This window comes from Rhamphochromis longiceps, linkage group LG15, assembly GCF_057381845.1.
Source record: "Rhamphochromis longiceps isolate RC_006_pf linkage group LG15, R_longiceps_female_GT1.1, whole genome shotgun sequence".
Lineage (NCBI taxonomy): Eukaryota > Metazoa > Chordata > Actinopteri > Cichliformes > Cichlidae > Rhamphochromis > Rhamphochromis longiceps.
This window is the reverse complement of record NC_140571.1, coordinates 8,025,552-8,043,149: the sequence shown is the minus strand read 5'-3', so window position 1 is coordinate 8,043,149 and position 17,598 is coordinate 8,025,552. Positions and strand designations below refer to the sequence as shown.

The 17,598-nt window shown below is 41.0% G+C and overlaps 1 protein-coding gene across 1 annotated transcript in view; it reads right to left on the bottom strand.

Moving 5' to 3' along the window:
* The window catches only part of nbas (NBAS subunit of NRZ tethering complex), a 181,506-nt gene that overhangs the window by 22,039 nt on the left and 141,869 nt on the right, over positions 1 to 17,598 (bottom strand). Inside the window, exon 50 of the mRNA XM_085383241.1 lies at positions 4,356 to 4,495. Coding sequence (XP_085239367.1) covers positions 4,356 to 4,495 — 140 coding nt within the window. The remainder of the gene's footprint in view (positions 1 to 4,355; positions 4,496 to 17,598) is intronic.

Sequence of the window (17,598 nt, the reverse complement as noted above, 5' to 3'; positions counted from 1 at the left end):
AAGGAAAAACTCAATGCATCATAGGAATCCCCCGGCAGCCTATGTCTATTGCAGCATAACTAAGGGAGGTCCAGCCCTAACTATATGCTTTAGCAAAAAGGAAAGTTTGAAGCCTAATCTTGAAAGTAGAGATAGTGTCTGTCTCCTGAATCCAAACTGGAAGCTGGTTCCACAGAAGAGGGGCCTGAAAACTGAAGGCTCTCCCTCCCATTCTACTTTTAAATACTCTAGGAACAACAAGTGGGCCTGCAGAGCGAGCGCGAAGTGCTCTAATAGGGTGATATGGTACTACAAGGTCATTAAGATAAGATGGGGCCTGATTATTTAAGACCTTGTATGTGAGAAGTAATAAATGCATGAACTAGTTTTTCACTTTTAGTTAACTGTGAAGGCGCAGTTGGACTGATCCTACACACACTTATAAAATATACACACATTTATAAATAAAGTTTCAAGTTATCACGAGTGTATTACAACTACTGCAAAAGAACCTTGCTTTGATTGAGCTGGAAGGATAAAATCCAAGGAACATTAACCAGTTTGTCTCTGTGGTCCTCAGAGAACGGCTCGCTTTTAATTGAGAACAATGGAGCAGGGGAAGAGCAATCACATCATAAGGGTTTATTGATAATATAGCCAACCCTTACTGTGGCTCATAAGACATCAGCTGGTGCAAGAAGGACAGAGCCCGAGGCTCTGTGATTTCCGAGTCTAAAAGTCTATGTACACAGCATCTAGGAGATAAAAGGCACCGCCAGCTCTTAGTAAAATGCAAAGGCAGTCCATAGAAGTTGCCCATTAAAATGTCCGTGTCCTCATGCGTTCCCATTTCCCAAAGCAACAAATCTAATAAAGAAACTACATTTTAAAAAGTGTCTATGGGTGTTTGTGAAGCAACAAAACACACAGAATCACTCACTTTAAGTGGCTGCTTTGACCCAAAGCAGAGAAACAGCACTTATATTTTTAACTTTAAATTCACTGAAGATGCTGAGAGGGCACCAGCAGAGAGAGGCGACAAAAATGAGAGAAAATTAATTGACACCATATGAGCCGCGACACTAATAGTATTCTCCACACAGTCAGCATCAATGGGATATTTTAATTACTACCTCCAAACCACAGACAATGAAATATTTACATGTTTGAGTTTAAATTCAGTACATATGAACGTGTGAATAATAAGGCTAACAACATGGCATTGTGAGAAATCCCATACCACGCATCATGTATGGAATATGAATACTATTGTCAACACATTATAACTCCACTAATTAGTCCATTCACGTGCCTTCCTAAGAGTCATATTGCCTTCTGGAGACATGTTACCATGGTAACTCAACCTTATTTAATATGTAGCAAGTAATGATGAACAAATTGAAAAGACGTATGTATTGCCATGAAGCACCATATATTTAAACACTTAAAAGGAAGAGTTACTCCACCCAGCACCATTATATGCTACACTAATACACTGCATTATTGGATATTTATGTTTTATATTTATAAAATATTTTCCTAGAAATTGCCTCTTTGGTATTTCTGGGCACATAGTGATATTTCAGATATAATTACAAACAGGGGGAAATAAACTTTCACACAGTACTGTGCAAAAGTCTCGACCCACTCACTTCTTGCTTCTTTATATTTTACTAGAAAATTGAGAATTAGGTGCAGTTATGTGCTCACACATAAAAGACAATTTCAGTTGATAATTTTGGATTGTCTGTTCATCCCTTGAATGATCAGCAGGTTAAATGGCTTAACTATATAAAAACACCCAGCACGCCCCTGCGGGCGGTTTATCCTTCAAGCTCGGGTCCTCTACCAGAGGCCTGGGAGATTGAGGGTCCTGCGCAGTATCTTAGCTGTTCCCAGGACTGCGCTCTTCTGGACAGAGATCTCCGATGTTGTTCCCGGGATCTGCTGGAGCCACTCGCCTAGCTTGGGAGTCACCGCACCTAGTGCTCCGATTACCACGGGGACCACCATTACCTTCACCCTCCACATCCTCTCGAGCTCTTCTCTGAGCCCTTGGTATTTCTCCAGCTTCTCGTGTTCCTTCTTCCTGATATTGCTGTCATTCGGAACCGCTACATCGATCACTACGGCCGTCTTCTTCTGTTTGTCTACCACCACTATGTCCGGTTGGTTAGCCACCACCATTTTGTCCGTCTGTATCTGGAAGTCCCACAGGATCTTAGCTCGGTCATTCTCCACCACCCTTGGGGGCATCTCCCATTTTGACCTCGGGACTTCCAGGTTATACTCGGCACAGATGTTCCTGTACACTATGCCGGCCACTTGGTTATGGCGTTCCATGTATGCCTTGCCTGCTAGCATCTTGCACCCTGCTGTTATGTGCTGGATTGTCTCTGGGGCATCTTTACACAGCCTGCACCTGGGGTCTTGCCTGGTGTGATAGACCCCAGCCTCTATGGATCTTGTGCTCAGAGCTTGTTCTTGTGCTGCCATGATTAGTGCCTCTGTGCTGTCTTTCAGTCCAGCTTTGTCCAGCCACTGGTAGGATTTCTGGATATCAGCCACCTCCTCTATCTGCCGGTGGTACATACCGTGCAGGGGCCTGTCCTTCCATGATGGTTCCTCGTCTCCCTCCTCTTTCTTGGGTTTCTGCTGCCTGAGGTATTCACTGAGCACTCGGTCAGTTGGGGCCATCTTCCCAATGTATTCTTGGATGTTCGTTGTCTCATCCTGGACTGTGGTGCTGACACTCACCAATCCCCGGCCCCCTTCCTTTCGCTTAGCGTACAGCCTCAGGGTGCTGGACTTGGGGTGAAACCCTCCATGCATGGTAAGGAGCTTTCTTGTCTTTATGTCAGTGGCTTCTATCTCCTCCTTTGGCCAGCCTATTACCCCAGCAGGGTACCTGATCACGGGCAGGGCGTACGTGTTGATGGCCCGGATCTTGTTCTTACCATTCAGCTGACTCCTCAGGACTTGCCTGACCCTCTGCAGGTACTTGGTGGTTGCAGCTTTTCTAGCGGCCTCTTCATGGTTCCCATTTGCCTGCGGGATCCCCAGGTACTTGTAACTGTCCTCTATGTCTGCAATGTTGCCTTCTGGTAGTTCAATCCCCTCAGTTCTGACTACCTTCCCTCTCTTTGTTACCATCCGGCTACACTTCTCCAGTCCGAACGACATTCCAATGTCATTGCTGTATAGCCTGGTAGTGTGGATCAGTGAATCGATGTCTCGTTCACTCTTGGCATACAGCTTGATGTCATCCATGTACAGGAGGTGGCTGACAACTGCTTCGTTCCGTAGTCGGTATCCGTAGCCAGTCTTGTTAATGATCTCACTGAGGGGGTTCAGGCCTATGCAGAACAGCAGTGGGGACAGAGCATCTCCTTGGTAGATCCCGCACCTGATGGTGACTTGTGCTATGGGCTTGGAGTTAGCCTCTAGTGTTGTACGCCACATCCCCATTGAGTTCCTGATGAAGGCTCTTAGGGTCCCATTGATCTTGTACAATTCTAGGCATTCCAGTATCCAGCTGTGGGGCATTGAGTCATAGGCCTTCTTGTAATCAATCCAGGCAGTGCACAGGTTGGTCAGTCTGGTCTTGCAGTCTCGGCTGATTGTTCTGTCTACCAGTAGCTGGTGTTTTGCGCCTCTGGTATTCTTGCCAATCCCTTTCTGTGTGTGTATATATATATATATATATATATATATATATATATATATATATATATATATATATATATATATATATATATATATATTTAAAAAAATAAAAACATTCTTTTGAAAATTGTCAGGTGCATGGACTGGACTGAGAATGTGTGGATAAAGAGCCAACATCCAAAGAAAAGCTCCAAACTTTCTGAAGAACTTCAGAAAACCTAGAGAAATACTGCTCAGGACCACATTAAAATCATAAGAAAGTCAACTAGGAAGAAAAATATAAAGAAATTAGATACAAGATTTTTGCAAAACACGAATACAGCCTTAAAAACTATAAAAACGCTTAAAAAACATTTAAAAAGTATGTAACAACCACAATAGATGTGCTCAAAAAAATACTTTGAGGCTTTTTTCTTTTCTTGCTGACAGTTAATTCTGCTCTGTCTCATATTCAGTCCACTGAACTTTAGACAAGAGCCAACAGCAGAGCTCACATAGTTTACTGGAAGGATGCGCAGCTAGCCTGGCTCTGTCAAAGATAAGGTTCAGCATATAAGTCTTCACTACTCCACAGCTGTTTTTAAACACTTACAATACTTAACTTTTTTTTTAAACTGATAATCAGTCTTTATAGAAGCCATGACAGCACTGTCCTGTTAAATCATCACTGTTAAATCATTAACACGAAATAAGATGGACGTTTGTCTTACACTTCCTCTTTCATCATAGGTGGCCATGCTTGGAGGAGAAGAATGAGCAACTGAAAGTCTTCCCACTTCTGCGCCGCTTCCAAAAGCTCCTGGAAAAGGCTGTATCGTTTTTCTTCATTCTCCACATCCTCTATCTGGATCTGAGAAAAAGGTAAAAAGAGAAACCGGGTTGTGAGGAAGGCAAATCAATTTGGAATGAAAACAAAATGGTAGCTTCGAGAACATTGACTGCAAGCTTTACCCAGGACACTGAACATCGAGCATGCCTGTTTCTATTAAAATTCTGCCTTATGTGTGTCGTTGATGATAAACATAACAGCGAATGCCAGCATCATCCACTGAGACGCTCATCTTAGTCATCGGGTACGCGGGCTATTTCCACTACACACCATACGCAAAAATGGATAGAGCCCATTTCATTGATTTCAAATTAAGAAAGCTCTCAACAAACTTGACAACATAATGATTTCACTAAAGATTGCGGGCACGATATTCCTGCCAAAGCAAGATGCAAATGAACTGCACAGTCACACGCAGTCAATCTAGAGCTCCATCAAAGCTACAAAGCCAGCAAATGGAAAGAATAAGGCTTTTAAGAGTAATGGCACATTTCATTGTTATTTTCCAAAAGAAGAAAAAAAAAAAAAGTCACCTGTGGCCAACTTTATTTGAAAAAAGAAAAAACGACTGAGGGGAAAGAATGTGAGAAAAGAGAATGAAAAGGAATGAGGGAGGGATAATATGGAAGAAATGAGAGGAGGGGGAGAGGAGGGAAAGTAATTAATTTTCTTCTCAAAGGTTGGCTTCTAGTGTGATTTAACAGTTCAGAGAGCGGCTGATTTCTGAGGGGAAAACTATGACCTGCCAAAGCAAGGCTGCTGCAAGACAGGCTGTGTCACACACACAAACACATGTACGCACACACATGCATCACTAGCAGCCAGACTCGGGGAACGGTGTCAGCCTTGGTGGAGCGCTCACATTTATACGACTGGATTTGTATTCTATTCCTAGCGATACTTTACTTGTATAATGGTTTTAAATCCATGCACACGGCACAGATCCCACTCGTTTATTGGCTGACATCTAGCTCTAAAGCACTCATATACAGCCAAGGGGGGGGGAAAAATGAACCCAGAATCATTCGAAAATATGCTTCAATGGAAAAATCAACCTCAAAAATATACAGAAACATATTTTTACTGCACAATGCTGTTATAAACAGCAAAAGTCGTGGCAATCGACTAAAGTTCTTCTGAGACATGTTATAAATGTCTAATCATGCACTAAACCACTGGCAGCATAACAGATACACGCCCAGTGTTGTAGTCAATTGCCTTGTGATGGAGGATGGAGCAATAAATGAGTAAAGCTTAAGCTCTGGACCTTCTGGAAATGGAGGTCACTTGGGAAACAGAAATGGAATCTTATCTACCTGTAAAAAGCTCTCACTGCAATCTAAAGCTCTCAAATCCATCCCTGAATGTAAACCGCAACCCAGAGCTTGTTCATCATTATTACTGCTTTAATGCATTATGAATACTGAACATTTTCTAACTATTGATGCCTTTTTAAAGTTTTATGGACACATTTATTCATTATCTATGAAAATTCAAGGGTATGTGAGACCTTGGGATTCCCCGATAATATTCTGATTATATGTTCCCCCTGGAATGGAAAAATGATAAACGGTGAGTGCACCCAGATGCATCCAAATAGAAACTCTTTCGCATACAAAAGGCTATCAGATTGCATCGTCTCACTTGCCCACTCACACACACGTCAAAACTCACCTACAGTTGTCCCCCAAATTAACTCTGTCAATTACTTTGTGGCTCTGAGGCTTTTATTTTCTTAACAAGGAAGGATGTCAATTAATTATGCCTAGTGATTAAAACCAACATTTCCTCTGTGGCGTTGTACAATGAACAGAGTGCAGGAGGGCAAACGGAAGAGGGAGGGGGGAGTGAAACTGTTAGCAGATGCCATGAAATATATTAGCGAGGGAAATAAACCAATGTAAATATGATGTACATCAAAATTTCTTTACTATTTAAAAACTGTTTAGCACTGTCAGATACTTTCAATCTGCGTTCCACGTCTTCCCACCCTTTGCCCATTCTAATATTGATGCTTTTAGACAGCAAGGCAACATAGCATGTGATAATTAAGACCCTACATGGAGCAAAGCAGCCGGAGCCCTATTGTGTTTGTTCTGATTATTCTTCCCCTTATTACCATGCAGCGAAGCCTCGAGGATCCTTGTCCTTGTTCCAAATTATATTTATTCTTCTTTGCCAAAGGTGTTGCACCAAAATACTGTAATGCCTGGAAACAGTAATTCATCAGGTGTGCTCAAAATAAAGCATTTTAATTACCCGCAGGTAGCTCTGTAATAATCAAGTTTATGTTTTTTGACAATTATTTAAAACCAGCTTGCCTGCAGTGAAAATTCTTTCGTCACTCTTTTCTTTTGCTTTCAAAATAGCACATTTTGCTAATTCCTCCCAGATTTTCTTCAGAATTAGTTTCCTAAATCTCTGTAGCCCCCACGTTACTCACCCTAAATCTGACTCTGACTCATTTGCAGGCTTTTATGAGATGTGTACTACTAAGCAAGTTTTAAATAGCCAGACTTTCTTTGTGTTAGCTGGCCTGGCAAAACCTAAAATCTCAGTCAGAGATAAAACGAATCACGACACTGGTTATCAAGCTGTCTTTGTCAACCCAAGCTATCTGCTTCAGTTAAACGGGACATTTGACTTGTCAGCTCTATTTTTTGGCAAAAAACTGGCCAATCAACTGCAACCTACTTTAGTCACTGTCATAAAAAAAATTTAAAAGGTGAAGACATTGTAAAGTTTTGTAATCTCTGGTCTATTAGGTTTAATTTCATCTGTATAAAATAGATCTGATATATAGGATGAATATGAAAATATAATTTCTGGATCAAATAAACTTGAATTCTGCTGTGGACCAACTTTACAGTATGCCTCTTTAAGCTGCGGCTCACCATGTTGCAAGAATAAAACATATTCTCTCAGTAGAGAATGAAAAATCAAAGTAGTCATTGAAATGTGTGTTTTTTTTTAAAGATGTGATTTTAAACAGAAATTCTAAACATAACCTGCTTTAGACTAGGTTTACTCGTCATAAGTTAAAAAGGGTAAACTTCGTGATACTGTCTTTAACCTCAACATACTTGTTAATACAATAATCTTGCGTTGTTGTGCACCCCTCTCATCTTAAGTTGTTCAGAGAATATGTCGGACGTTTTCATATTTATAAGTCACGTATCAAATCACAGCCCACAGCCAAACTCAAACCGCAATTACAAATCAATGCTGAGATTTTTTTGTTTTATTTCATCAAAGATTTTGACCAAATTAGTTGCCATGTGAAACTAATAAACATATTGTGTTTTTTGCAGATGTGAGGTGGTGTGTGGATCTGTGTCATTCCCAGTGGTGGAGTTGTAAATCTCCTGTGTGCATACAAAGGCTGCAAATACCCACACACCACATTCCTACTATCTAAAAAGTCTTTTTTTTTTTTTATGTAAATTTTTTTTTTTTTTTTTAAATCAAGCACTGATCTCCTGTATGGATAACAACATCTGTAAAGTAACTATTTTTTTTTACTTTTTTCCCCCTCAAGACAGAACCAATCATAGCACAGCAACAGCAGGTCAGGCATTGATTTTTCCATCCTAAGTACTGTGTATGTGGCTTTAGTAAGCGTGATAAAAGAAAAGCACGGGGAATGGCCTTAATGTTGTGTTTATCAGGTGTCACATAAGTGGGAATCATTACTATGTTCATAGAACTACCTCAGTGCTGCAGAAACAATGGTTTATTTTTAAAGCCAAGGAAAACATAAAGTGCTATAGGTTATCAGGAAAAAATACCATACCATATCCACTGTGCAATATTTCTCTATTGTGTGAAAATAAAACAAATCAACCGAAAACAGCAGCTTTAACCAGCAGTGCTTGAAAAAGCTTTAGTTGTTTAGCAATAAAGAAGAGGCAGCAAAAGACACTTTAGGCAGTAAAACGTATGTTAGAAATGGTATGGATTGCTCTTTTTTAATTTCTTTTAAATAATCACATGGAAATACTATATATTACAGATAAGGTGTAGAAAAAATTTCTACCACACATTTCCCTTAAAACCAAATTGAGTAAGTGTGGAAAAAAACAGAAATTAAGACTTCAGTTCTTGTAAACCACTTGCAGCCGCTCCCACTGAGAGATCAGCAAACAATATGATATGCCATAATACCGACAGAGAGAAATGGTTGCACAGGGTGAAAGTACAAACTGCGTGTAATTTTAAGTATAAAAAACCAATTCTTTTCTGCTGGCACAGCCAACGCTGCTGTTAAATTATGACAACAGCATGCTAAACTGCTCGCCCACTATGCCTGGAGGTAGCCACGGTGCTAACAAAAAGATATACATGAACATAGAGAACAAGAAGAAAGCATGGAAATGAAGAAAGCAGACAGGGGGAGGTGGAAGTAAATGAAACATGACAATGAGCAGTTACCAGTAGCTGGTTTATTACCCTCTGTCAGCCTTTTCAGCAGGATGAAGAACTGAAACTGCTTGTGTGTGTCTTGATATGCAATTGCAATGGGACACTGCAAAATGCCCATCTCCATCTACTAATGTTTGCTATGAAGTTTCAAGACAAATCATTGATTTAGAAACACTTTGTACAAAACGCTAAAAACTGAAACAGAAACAATGAGGCTCTTTTTTAAAATGATTATGATTTCGAAGCCAGCATGTTTAAAAAAAGTAGGGACAGGGAGATAGAAATGAGGCGTTCACCAACATCTGAAAAACTGCGGGAATGGCAGTAATATTCAGGTCCCCAGGATAACACAGTCTCTATTAATAACACACACTATCTGTATTGGAAATCGTGACTTGGCTCTGGAAACCCAGACAGAAACACTGTAAGCGAAAATACAAATATGCTAAATCACTAACATGCAAAGGGAAAAACCTATATAAAATATAGCCACAAATTCTGCTGCCTTCTGACCTTCTGCCTGAGTGTATTTAACGTTGCATAACAGTAAACAATGATGGATAAATCAAAAATCTGGAATTCTTTTTGCAAATCTTCAAATTGTGTCTTGTAGAACCACCCTATGATCAAGTAGCTCGTAGAACCACCTTTAGCAGCAATAACGAAGTGATCATCTTCTGTATGACTTCTTCAGTCTGTCACATCATTGTGGAGGATATTAGGCCCACACATTTTTTTTCTTTTTCAGCTCAGCCATTCGATTTTAGATTTACTGCTCTGCTTGGGATCATTATCCTGTTGCATGACCCAGTTTGGGCCAATCTTTAACTGTGGGACAGAAAACCTCAAACTTTACTCTAGAATACTCTGGCACAGGCAAGTCAGTGACTGCAAGGTCCTCACGTGCAGCTGCTGAAAAAACAAAAAACCCCAAACAAATCATGAGCCTGCACCTCCGAGCTCAGCAGTTGGTATGAGGCGTTTGTGCTGTGCTTGGTTTGACATTTCTTCTCATCTGTCCAAAGGACATTTTTAACATTTTTTCTAATTGTATTGTCATAAACTTTAAACTTTAAAATGATAAGTAAGGGCTGTATAATATATGAGACGTTCCTTTTTTGGAAGCAGTTAGGGTTTATTTAGTTGTTCACATGACTTATCAGTATAACTGAAAGTTTAAAAGTCTGCATTGTTTTACAAGAAGAATATCTGACACATTATGAAATGAAGACAAAACAGCCAAGGAGAGCCTTACATATCAACATGCTGCACTGCTGAGTGGTAAAATTCCTGCTTTAAGGGAGATGGGAAAAACATTTTCCTTTCAAATCTACAGCAGTCTTCTCTTGGTCTCGTCTAAAAGCTTACACAGCATTACATGAGTTAGAAAGATTGACTGAAATCAGAATCAGAATCAGAATACTTTATTGATCCCTGGGGGAAATTATTTTTTGTTACAGTGCTCCATTTTAAACCAACATTAAGACAAGACAGACAATACGCTAACTAAGAATAGTACAATATATACATACATACATACATAAGTCACTTATAAATAAATATTTGGAAAAGAAACATGTGTAGTTGTAGCAGCAAACAGTGTGTTAAGTGGATGCGTTGTACAGGGAGATGGCCACAGGCAGGAATGATTTCCTGTGTCGTTCAGTGGTGCTTTTCGGTAATCTCAGTCTCTCACTGAACGAGCTCCTGTGACTGACCAACATGTCATGGAGTGGGTGGGAGGTGTTATCCAACATTGTCTTTATCTTGGACAGCATCCGCCTCTCCGACACCACCTTGAGGGAGTCCAGCTCCATCCCCACAACATTGCTGGCCTTACGGATCAGTTTATTAAGTCTGTTGGCATCTGCGACCCTCAGCCTGCTCCCCCAGCATGCAACAGCATAGAGGATCGCACTGGCCACAACAGATTCATAGAAAATCCTCAGCATTTTCTGGCAGATGTTGAAGGACCTCAGTCGCCTCAAAAAATAGAGACGACTCTGGCCCTTCCTGTAAAGTGCTGTGGTGTTTTTAGCCCAGTCCAGTTTATTGTCAATGTGTACTCCAAGGTATTTATAGTCCTCCACAATGTCAACACTGACCCCCTGGATTGAAACAGGGGTCAAGTGTTTCCTGGTCTTCCTGAAGTCCACGATCAGTTCCTTGGTCTTTGCCACGTTGAGCTGCAGATGATTCTGCTCACACCACGTGACAAATGAGTCGACCACAGCCCGGTACTCTGTCTCATCATCCCTGCTGATGCATCCAACCACCGCAGAGTCATCAGAAAACTTCTGAAGATGGCAGGTCTCTGTGCAGTGGCTGAAGTCTGTGGTGTAGAGGGTGAAGAGGAAGGGGGAGAGGACAGTCCCCTGTGGTGCCCCTGTGTTGCTAATCACCTTGTCAGACACACACTGTGGGAGACGTACATATTGTGGTCTTCCTGTCAGGTAATCAACAATCCAGGACACCAGAGAAGCATCCACCTGCATCGCTGCTAACTTATCACCCAGGAGGGTCGGCCTGATGGTGTTGAAAGCACTGGAAAAGTCAAAAAACATGACCCTCACAGTGCTCGCCGGCTGGTCCAGATGGGTGTAGACACGATTGAGCAGGTAGATGATGGCGTCCTCTGTTCCGAGACAAGGCTGATAAGCGAACTGAAGGGGATCCAGATGTGGTCTTACTATGGGTCGCAGCTGGTCCAGGATGAGCCTTTCCAGGGTCTTCATGATGTGGGAGGTCAGTGCCACGGGCCTGTAATCCTGGGGGCCACTGGGACGAGGCGTCTTTGGTACAGGGACGAGGCATGATGTCTTCCACATCACCGGGACCCTCTGCAGACTCAGACTCAGCATAAACAGTTTATGAAAGACTCCACACAGCTGGGGGGCACAGGTCTTGAGGACAAGGGGACTCACTCCGTCTGGTCCAGCAGACTTGCCTGAGTGAAGTCTCCTCATTTGCATCTCAACCTGGTATTGAGTGAAGGTGATGGGTGGGGGAGGGGTGTCAGGAATCTCACAGGAGGCAACATGTGAAGAGAGAGGCTGGCACAGTGGTGTGGCTCTGGATTCCAGGCTGACTGCAGGTGAGGTTGTGGGGGTGGGAGCAGACACTGTGGTGTCGAACCTATTGAAAAACAGATTCAACTCGTCGGCTCTATTCTCACCTCCCTCAGCTCCCCTGCTGTTGGTTGGCCTGAATCCAGTGATGGTCTTCATGCCCCTCCACACCTCTCTCATGCTGTTCTGCTGGAGTTTCCACTCCAGCTTCCTCCTGTAATTGTCCTTAGCCTCTCTGATCTTGTCCTTTAGTAACACCTGGATCTTCCTCACTTCCTCTTTGTTGCCCCCTCTGAAAGCCTTCTTCTTGTTGTTGAGGAGGGCTTTGATGTCCTTAGTCACCCACGGCTTGTTATTTGGGTAACAATGAACAGTCTGAGCTGGAACAATGGAGTCGGTGCAGAAAGTTATGTAGCCTGTGATACACTCAGTAAGCCCATTGATGTGTACTGAAATGTCATACCTTGTAAATCTTCCTAAAGCTGAAAAAAAAAACTGCTTTCACCTTTTTGAAAAAGACTAACAGTAATCAGAGTTGGTTGTAGTTTGCCAAAAACAGTGTTGTGTAGTCCAAAAGGTTCTCGCTTTGCAAATTGAAAAATTGCAATGCATTCTAACTCTGCTATCAGCATATGATAATAAAATAGGAGGGGAAAAAAGACAGGAAGAGTGCCAGTGTGTGAGAAAGAGATAGGACCACATCAATAGCAAAGCAAAAAAAAGATTGTCAGAAACCTCATGGGCAAAAACACATACAGTTCTCAGAGGATAGAAATGGAGATGAAGTATAAAATACCGCAGCAGACGAGTCCAGTTGACGTTTACTGCTTTAGAAAGAGAAACTATATATGTATGCGAGTGTGTTTGAGGGGGTAGACAGATGAAAGAGTCACTTGCATGAGACTGCTTTCACTCCATTAATGGGGAGACACACACAAAACACAATGAGGACCATGCAAACATGCACGCAGAGAAGAAGCAAAGAAACAAAGCTCCATAAACGCCTGTGAAACAGTTTTCACCATATGTCACAGTCTTTCCTTAAGCTATAAGATCCCACTAAATAAATATTCCAGCATCAAAGTGTTCAGCTGTGGTCTGTTAAATATGCACGGCTTTCATCACACTTGAAGGTAATACTGTAGATAATTTTAGAACGAATACCCTAAATGCTGAACAATAATTCTTCAGGGGTAAACATAATATTCCAATGAAATGAGCCCCATATGCCGTCTTCAGTACATTTTATCATTTTACAATTTATGGCATCCTTTTAAATGAACTGAACAAATCTATAATAGCTTGTTGTTGGTTAAGTGACTAAGAGGACTTAGTTCAGTACACATAAAACTAAAGAAATATTCCTTTATTAAAAGGCTTATATTTAAATCAACTTGAACAAATTGTAAAAAACTTTCATTTTTCAAGCATGAAAATACACAAGCAAAAATACCATTATTAACACTATTATTGCAGGTCACAGCACCAACCTGAGCAGGGTTTTATGGGTTAAAGTTTTTGTCTTATATACTGTTAAAGTAAATTTTTATGCTTTGACATGTTAGCTAATGTATTTCATATGTCAGCATACAAAACAACACTAAAAGAAATGGTCTATAGGTAAAGAGCATAAAAGTTAAGCAAAGGACTGCCTTTCCTTGAAAAACCTGCCTTCTACCCATTTTATTGAGGACTGTCAACATCCACCCTAAAAGCAGTGTACAGTGCAACATAGATGTTTAAGGGCACGACAAGGTTTGAGGTAATTACTAAGTGCCTGACAGGTACGGCATAACATTTATTACAGTTTGCAAACATACCGCTGTTGCTTGAGCATGAAGCTATGAAGCTATGTTAGAGTATAGTGGGTGCCAAGGCTTGAAGGACTGCCTCTCCTCTTGTTACGACCCAGAGACATAATTGGCAATGCATTATTTGCACCTGAGGTTGACAGTATGTTTTCTCCCTCCCTCCCTGCCTACATGTTCTAATGCGAGTGACTAGACTAGAGACTGATGGTCCATACATTAAATTGACCACCTGGCTATGCCAGCTTAGGGCCTATGCCACTCACTTATGTTTCTGACGCCCAACCAGGCCATGCTATGCCATACCAAGCTTAGTGTTAATGTTTGTGCTTTCAGGTGAGCTGGTTAAGAGTTACTAGACTCTTTTTTTTTTAGTGCATAATCTAAATATCTTCAAAAAGTTGCACAAGCTACAGAGCAGAGGAACCTTCTTTTTTGGTATTCCTTTGTTGGTTTATGTTAAGAAGACAGAAAAGTACTCATTTTTGCACTAGTTTGTAAATTGTTGATATTTTATATTATTGTTATAGTAAAAATATAAAGTGTTATAAATAGAACTCCATAAAGCCCATAATCACAGTTCTTCAACCTACAAAGTCAGTATTCAATAATAACATCATTATACTGTTCATAGATTTAACCCCATTAATTTTTTTGGTAGTTGCTCAATTTCTGACAGCATTCTGATGGAATTTTTAAATTTAAAACCGGGAACTGACATAAAGCAACATTTTAAGGGGAAAAAAAAAAAAAGAAGCCAAATCAGGCTTTATTTGACTTGAGCATATGTGTATGAGCACGTGTGTATGTTTGGGGTGATTATGTTGGTGGAAAGTCCACTGACTGCCAAGCTTCAATTAATGCTAAAAATCTATTTAGGGACAACAGTAGTTGTAGAGTGCCAGATAAATAGAATTACTGCAACTGTGTGAAATGAGCATTTGATCTTGCAGCCTTTGAAATGGTTTCTTCAAAGATGGGGAAGCAGGTCTGCAACCATTCGCAGTCAGATCCCATCTTCACAGCAGCACTTGGTGAACCAAGACGGCAATAAGGTGACAATAAAATGGCAATACGCTGCTGTTAGTCTGCTATAAGTTTGCAATTGAATGGGGTCAAGTTGGCCATTACATACAGTCTTGTTTGTGATAATTATCTGTCATAAAAGATAAATCGGCAAGCCCAGCAAGAGTTCACCCAGAACCTCACAGAAATTGAGGAATTCCTCCACAAGCAGTGACGCAGCTGCTGTAAGACAGCTTATCTGCAAAAAGATCTTGCTTTTATAGCCAGAAGCATGGCAGATTAGTTGTGCTCATCAATCCAGAGTGACTCAGACTGATTGCAACAGGTTGGGAATCTGCCTTCTTATAAATTAGGCAGGAATTATTTGCAGACTGTCTGGGAGCGGTTGCAGTCAGTCCAAGTTGGACAACGATTGCTCCTAGACAAGTTGCCTCCCATCAAATTACTCATTACTCCATTAAAACAAATTCCCAGGACCCTACAAACTTATTTATGACCCTACGTTTTCTTCTTTTAGTTCAAAACTGATTGTGGGCATAACGATGTTGCAGTCTGTAGATACCTTTTGTAGCTTCACATAAAAGAAAGAAAGGTATGATCACATGGTCAGTAAACATAGGGAAATAAGGGGCCTGCTTAACATTTGACAAAAATCTACTGCACATGGTTTTTTTTAACCAAAGTGTTCATAGGCTGAGGTTTAATTATGGTAAATGGTAAATGGCCTGTATTTATATAGCGCTTTACTAGTCCCTAAGGACCCCAAAGCGCTTTACATATCCAGTCATCCACCCATTCACACACACATTCACACACTGGTGATGGCAAGCTACATTGTAGCCACAGCCACCCTGGGGCGCACTGACAGAGGCGAGGCTGCCGGACACTGGCGCCACCGGGCCCTCTGACCACCACCAGTAGGCAACGGGTGAAGTGTCTTGCCCAAGGACACAACGACCAAGACTGTCCAAGCGGGGGCTCGAACCGGCAACCTTCCAATTACAAGGCGAACGCCCAACTCTTGAGCCACGATCGCCCCCTAAATTATTGATTTAACAGAGCAACCCTTGGAGTAATTGCTTACTTGCTGGAGGTTTGAGGGGACAACCAGAGTTCTGAAAACAGTCTTCATATCTACATTTCCTTTTGACAGCTCTCCGAAAATGAAAAGGCTGCAATATTCAACAGCTGTTGACCACCTCCACTAAATTATCGTCTACTTCTGCAGTCATTCCTTTTCACATTCGGTGAAACAGAGCGACTACTTAATGCAGTAAAAGGCTTTTATATATATTACCTGCAGACTAAACGGATTACAGTCAAGACAGGAACCTACTGCAGTCGTATCAGATACAGCTCTGATGACAGTGATTGATGATTAATGCTTACATTTTCAACATGCACTAGTTGTTTTTTTTTTATTAATTAATCAAATCATGGCTTCAAAAAAAATAAAATCTCAGTTGTCCGTAAATGTAGAAGACAAACAGCTCAATCACTCACAATCAGCAAGGGGGAAGTCTGACAAATAACTCCTAGACTCAACAATCAGTGCTGCTGGTCAAGCTCTGAGTGGTTTTTTAAAGTTTCTTTAAAGTTTAATAATTACCATTTAAACTCTCAACATCAATAACTTTCATCAGAGGTTCATTTTAGAAAAACAGCACAGAGTCACAGCTCTGCCTCTGTCTGCCTTAACAAAACACCCTATGGCTAGAATCTATAATGAACAACACTGACTACAGTGTAAACAATTGTGGATAATATGTGCTATATAACACAATCATGCACAGCCCATATATAAATTTAAGTTAGTGCTGTCAGCGTTAATCTTCTTAAAATGACATTAATGCAGTAACTGCATTAAATCTCGGTTAGCGAGTTACTGCGGATCGCCACGTGGGTGGGGCTGGACGACGCTAACACGTTAAGAGCTAACTGCACTAATGCGTTGACGCCGTGCAGCCCCACGCACGCTGACAGCACTAACTTAAATATAATGTTACATCACTAAATATAAAAAAATAATATATAGAGTATTTAGATAGGCATATATAATAGAAACTTCAAATTCACTGTTAACTGGTAAATAACTAATGCCACAAATACTTGAAAACTGAGGCACAGCATTGCTTGAGCTAAACGACCCAAGGATATCAGGTAAAATGTGAATCTCTGTATGCCTTCAGTCTGTTTTTCCCCATTGTTCATACTGCACAATCAAAGCAAAACGGTTGGCTAACTGGATGATGACTTACTGCCTACATTAAGTTGAACTATGAATGAATCAAAACACAATAATCATCGATAACTTTATCATAATTAAGAAAACTAAAATCCATTTTTGCTAATAGATAACACAAAACCCTACACACTATACAAACTGTCATGCCAGTCATGGTAACTGAGAGGAGCCCTGTGACGGTCATTGTTGGTAGCATTGAAGATAAAAACTGTTTGGTAGTCCTCCCTCCAGTTGTAAAAACAAACACCAAAATATAGGGATGGGTACCGGTGTGGCACCGGTTCTGACATAAACGGTAGTAACCAGACCGAAAAGCAGCGCACATTTCGGTGCTTTATTTCGGTGCTTTTTTTTCCTGAGCTGTGATACACTTCTAGCCAATCATTTTACGTTTCCGAGGATAGTAGGCGGGTCCAGGTACGTACGTTTTTTTAGAGCAGAGCTACAGATTAAAAATGCCCAAGGCGAAGCGGTCAAAAGCCTGGCTGTACTTCACAGCAAAATATGCAAACTCAGCAGCCTGCAACAAGTGCTTTAAGCTGATACTGTGATACT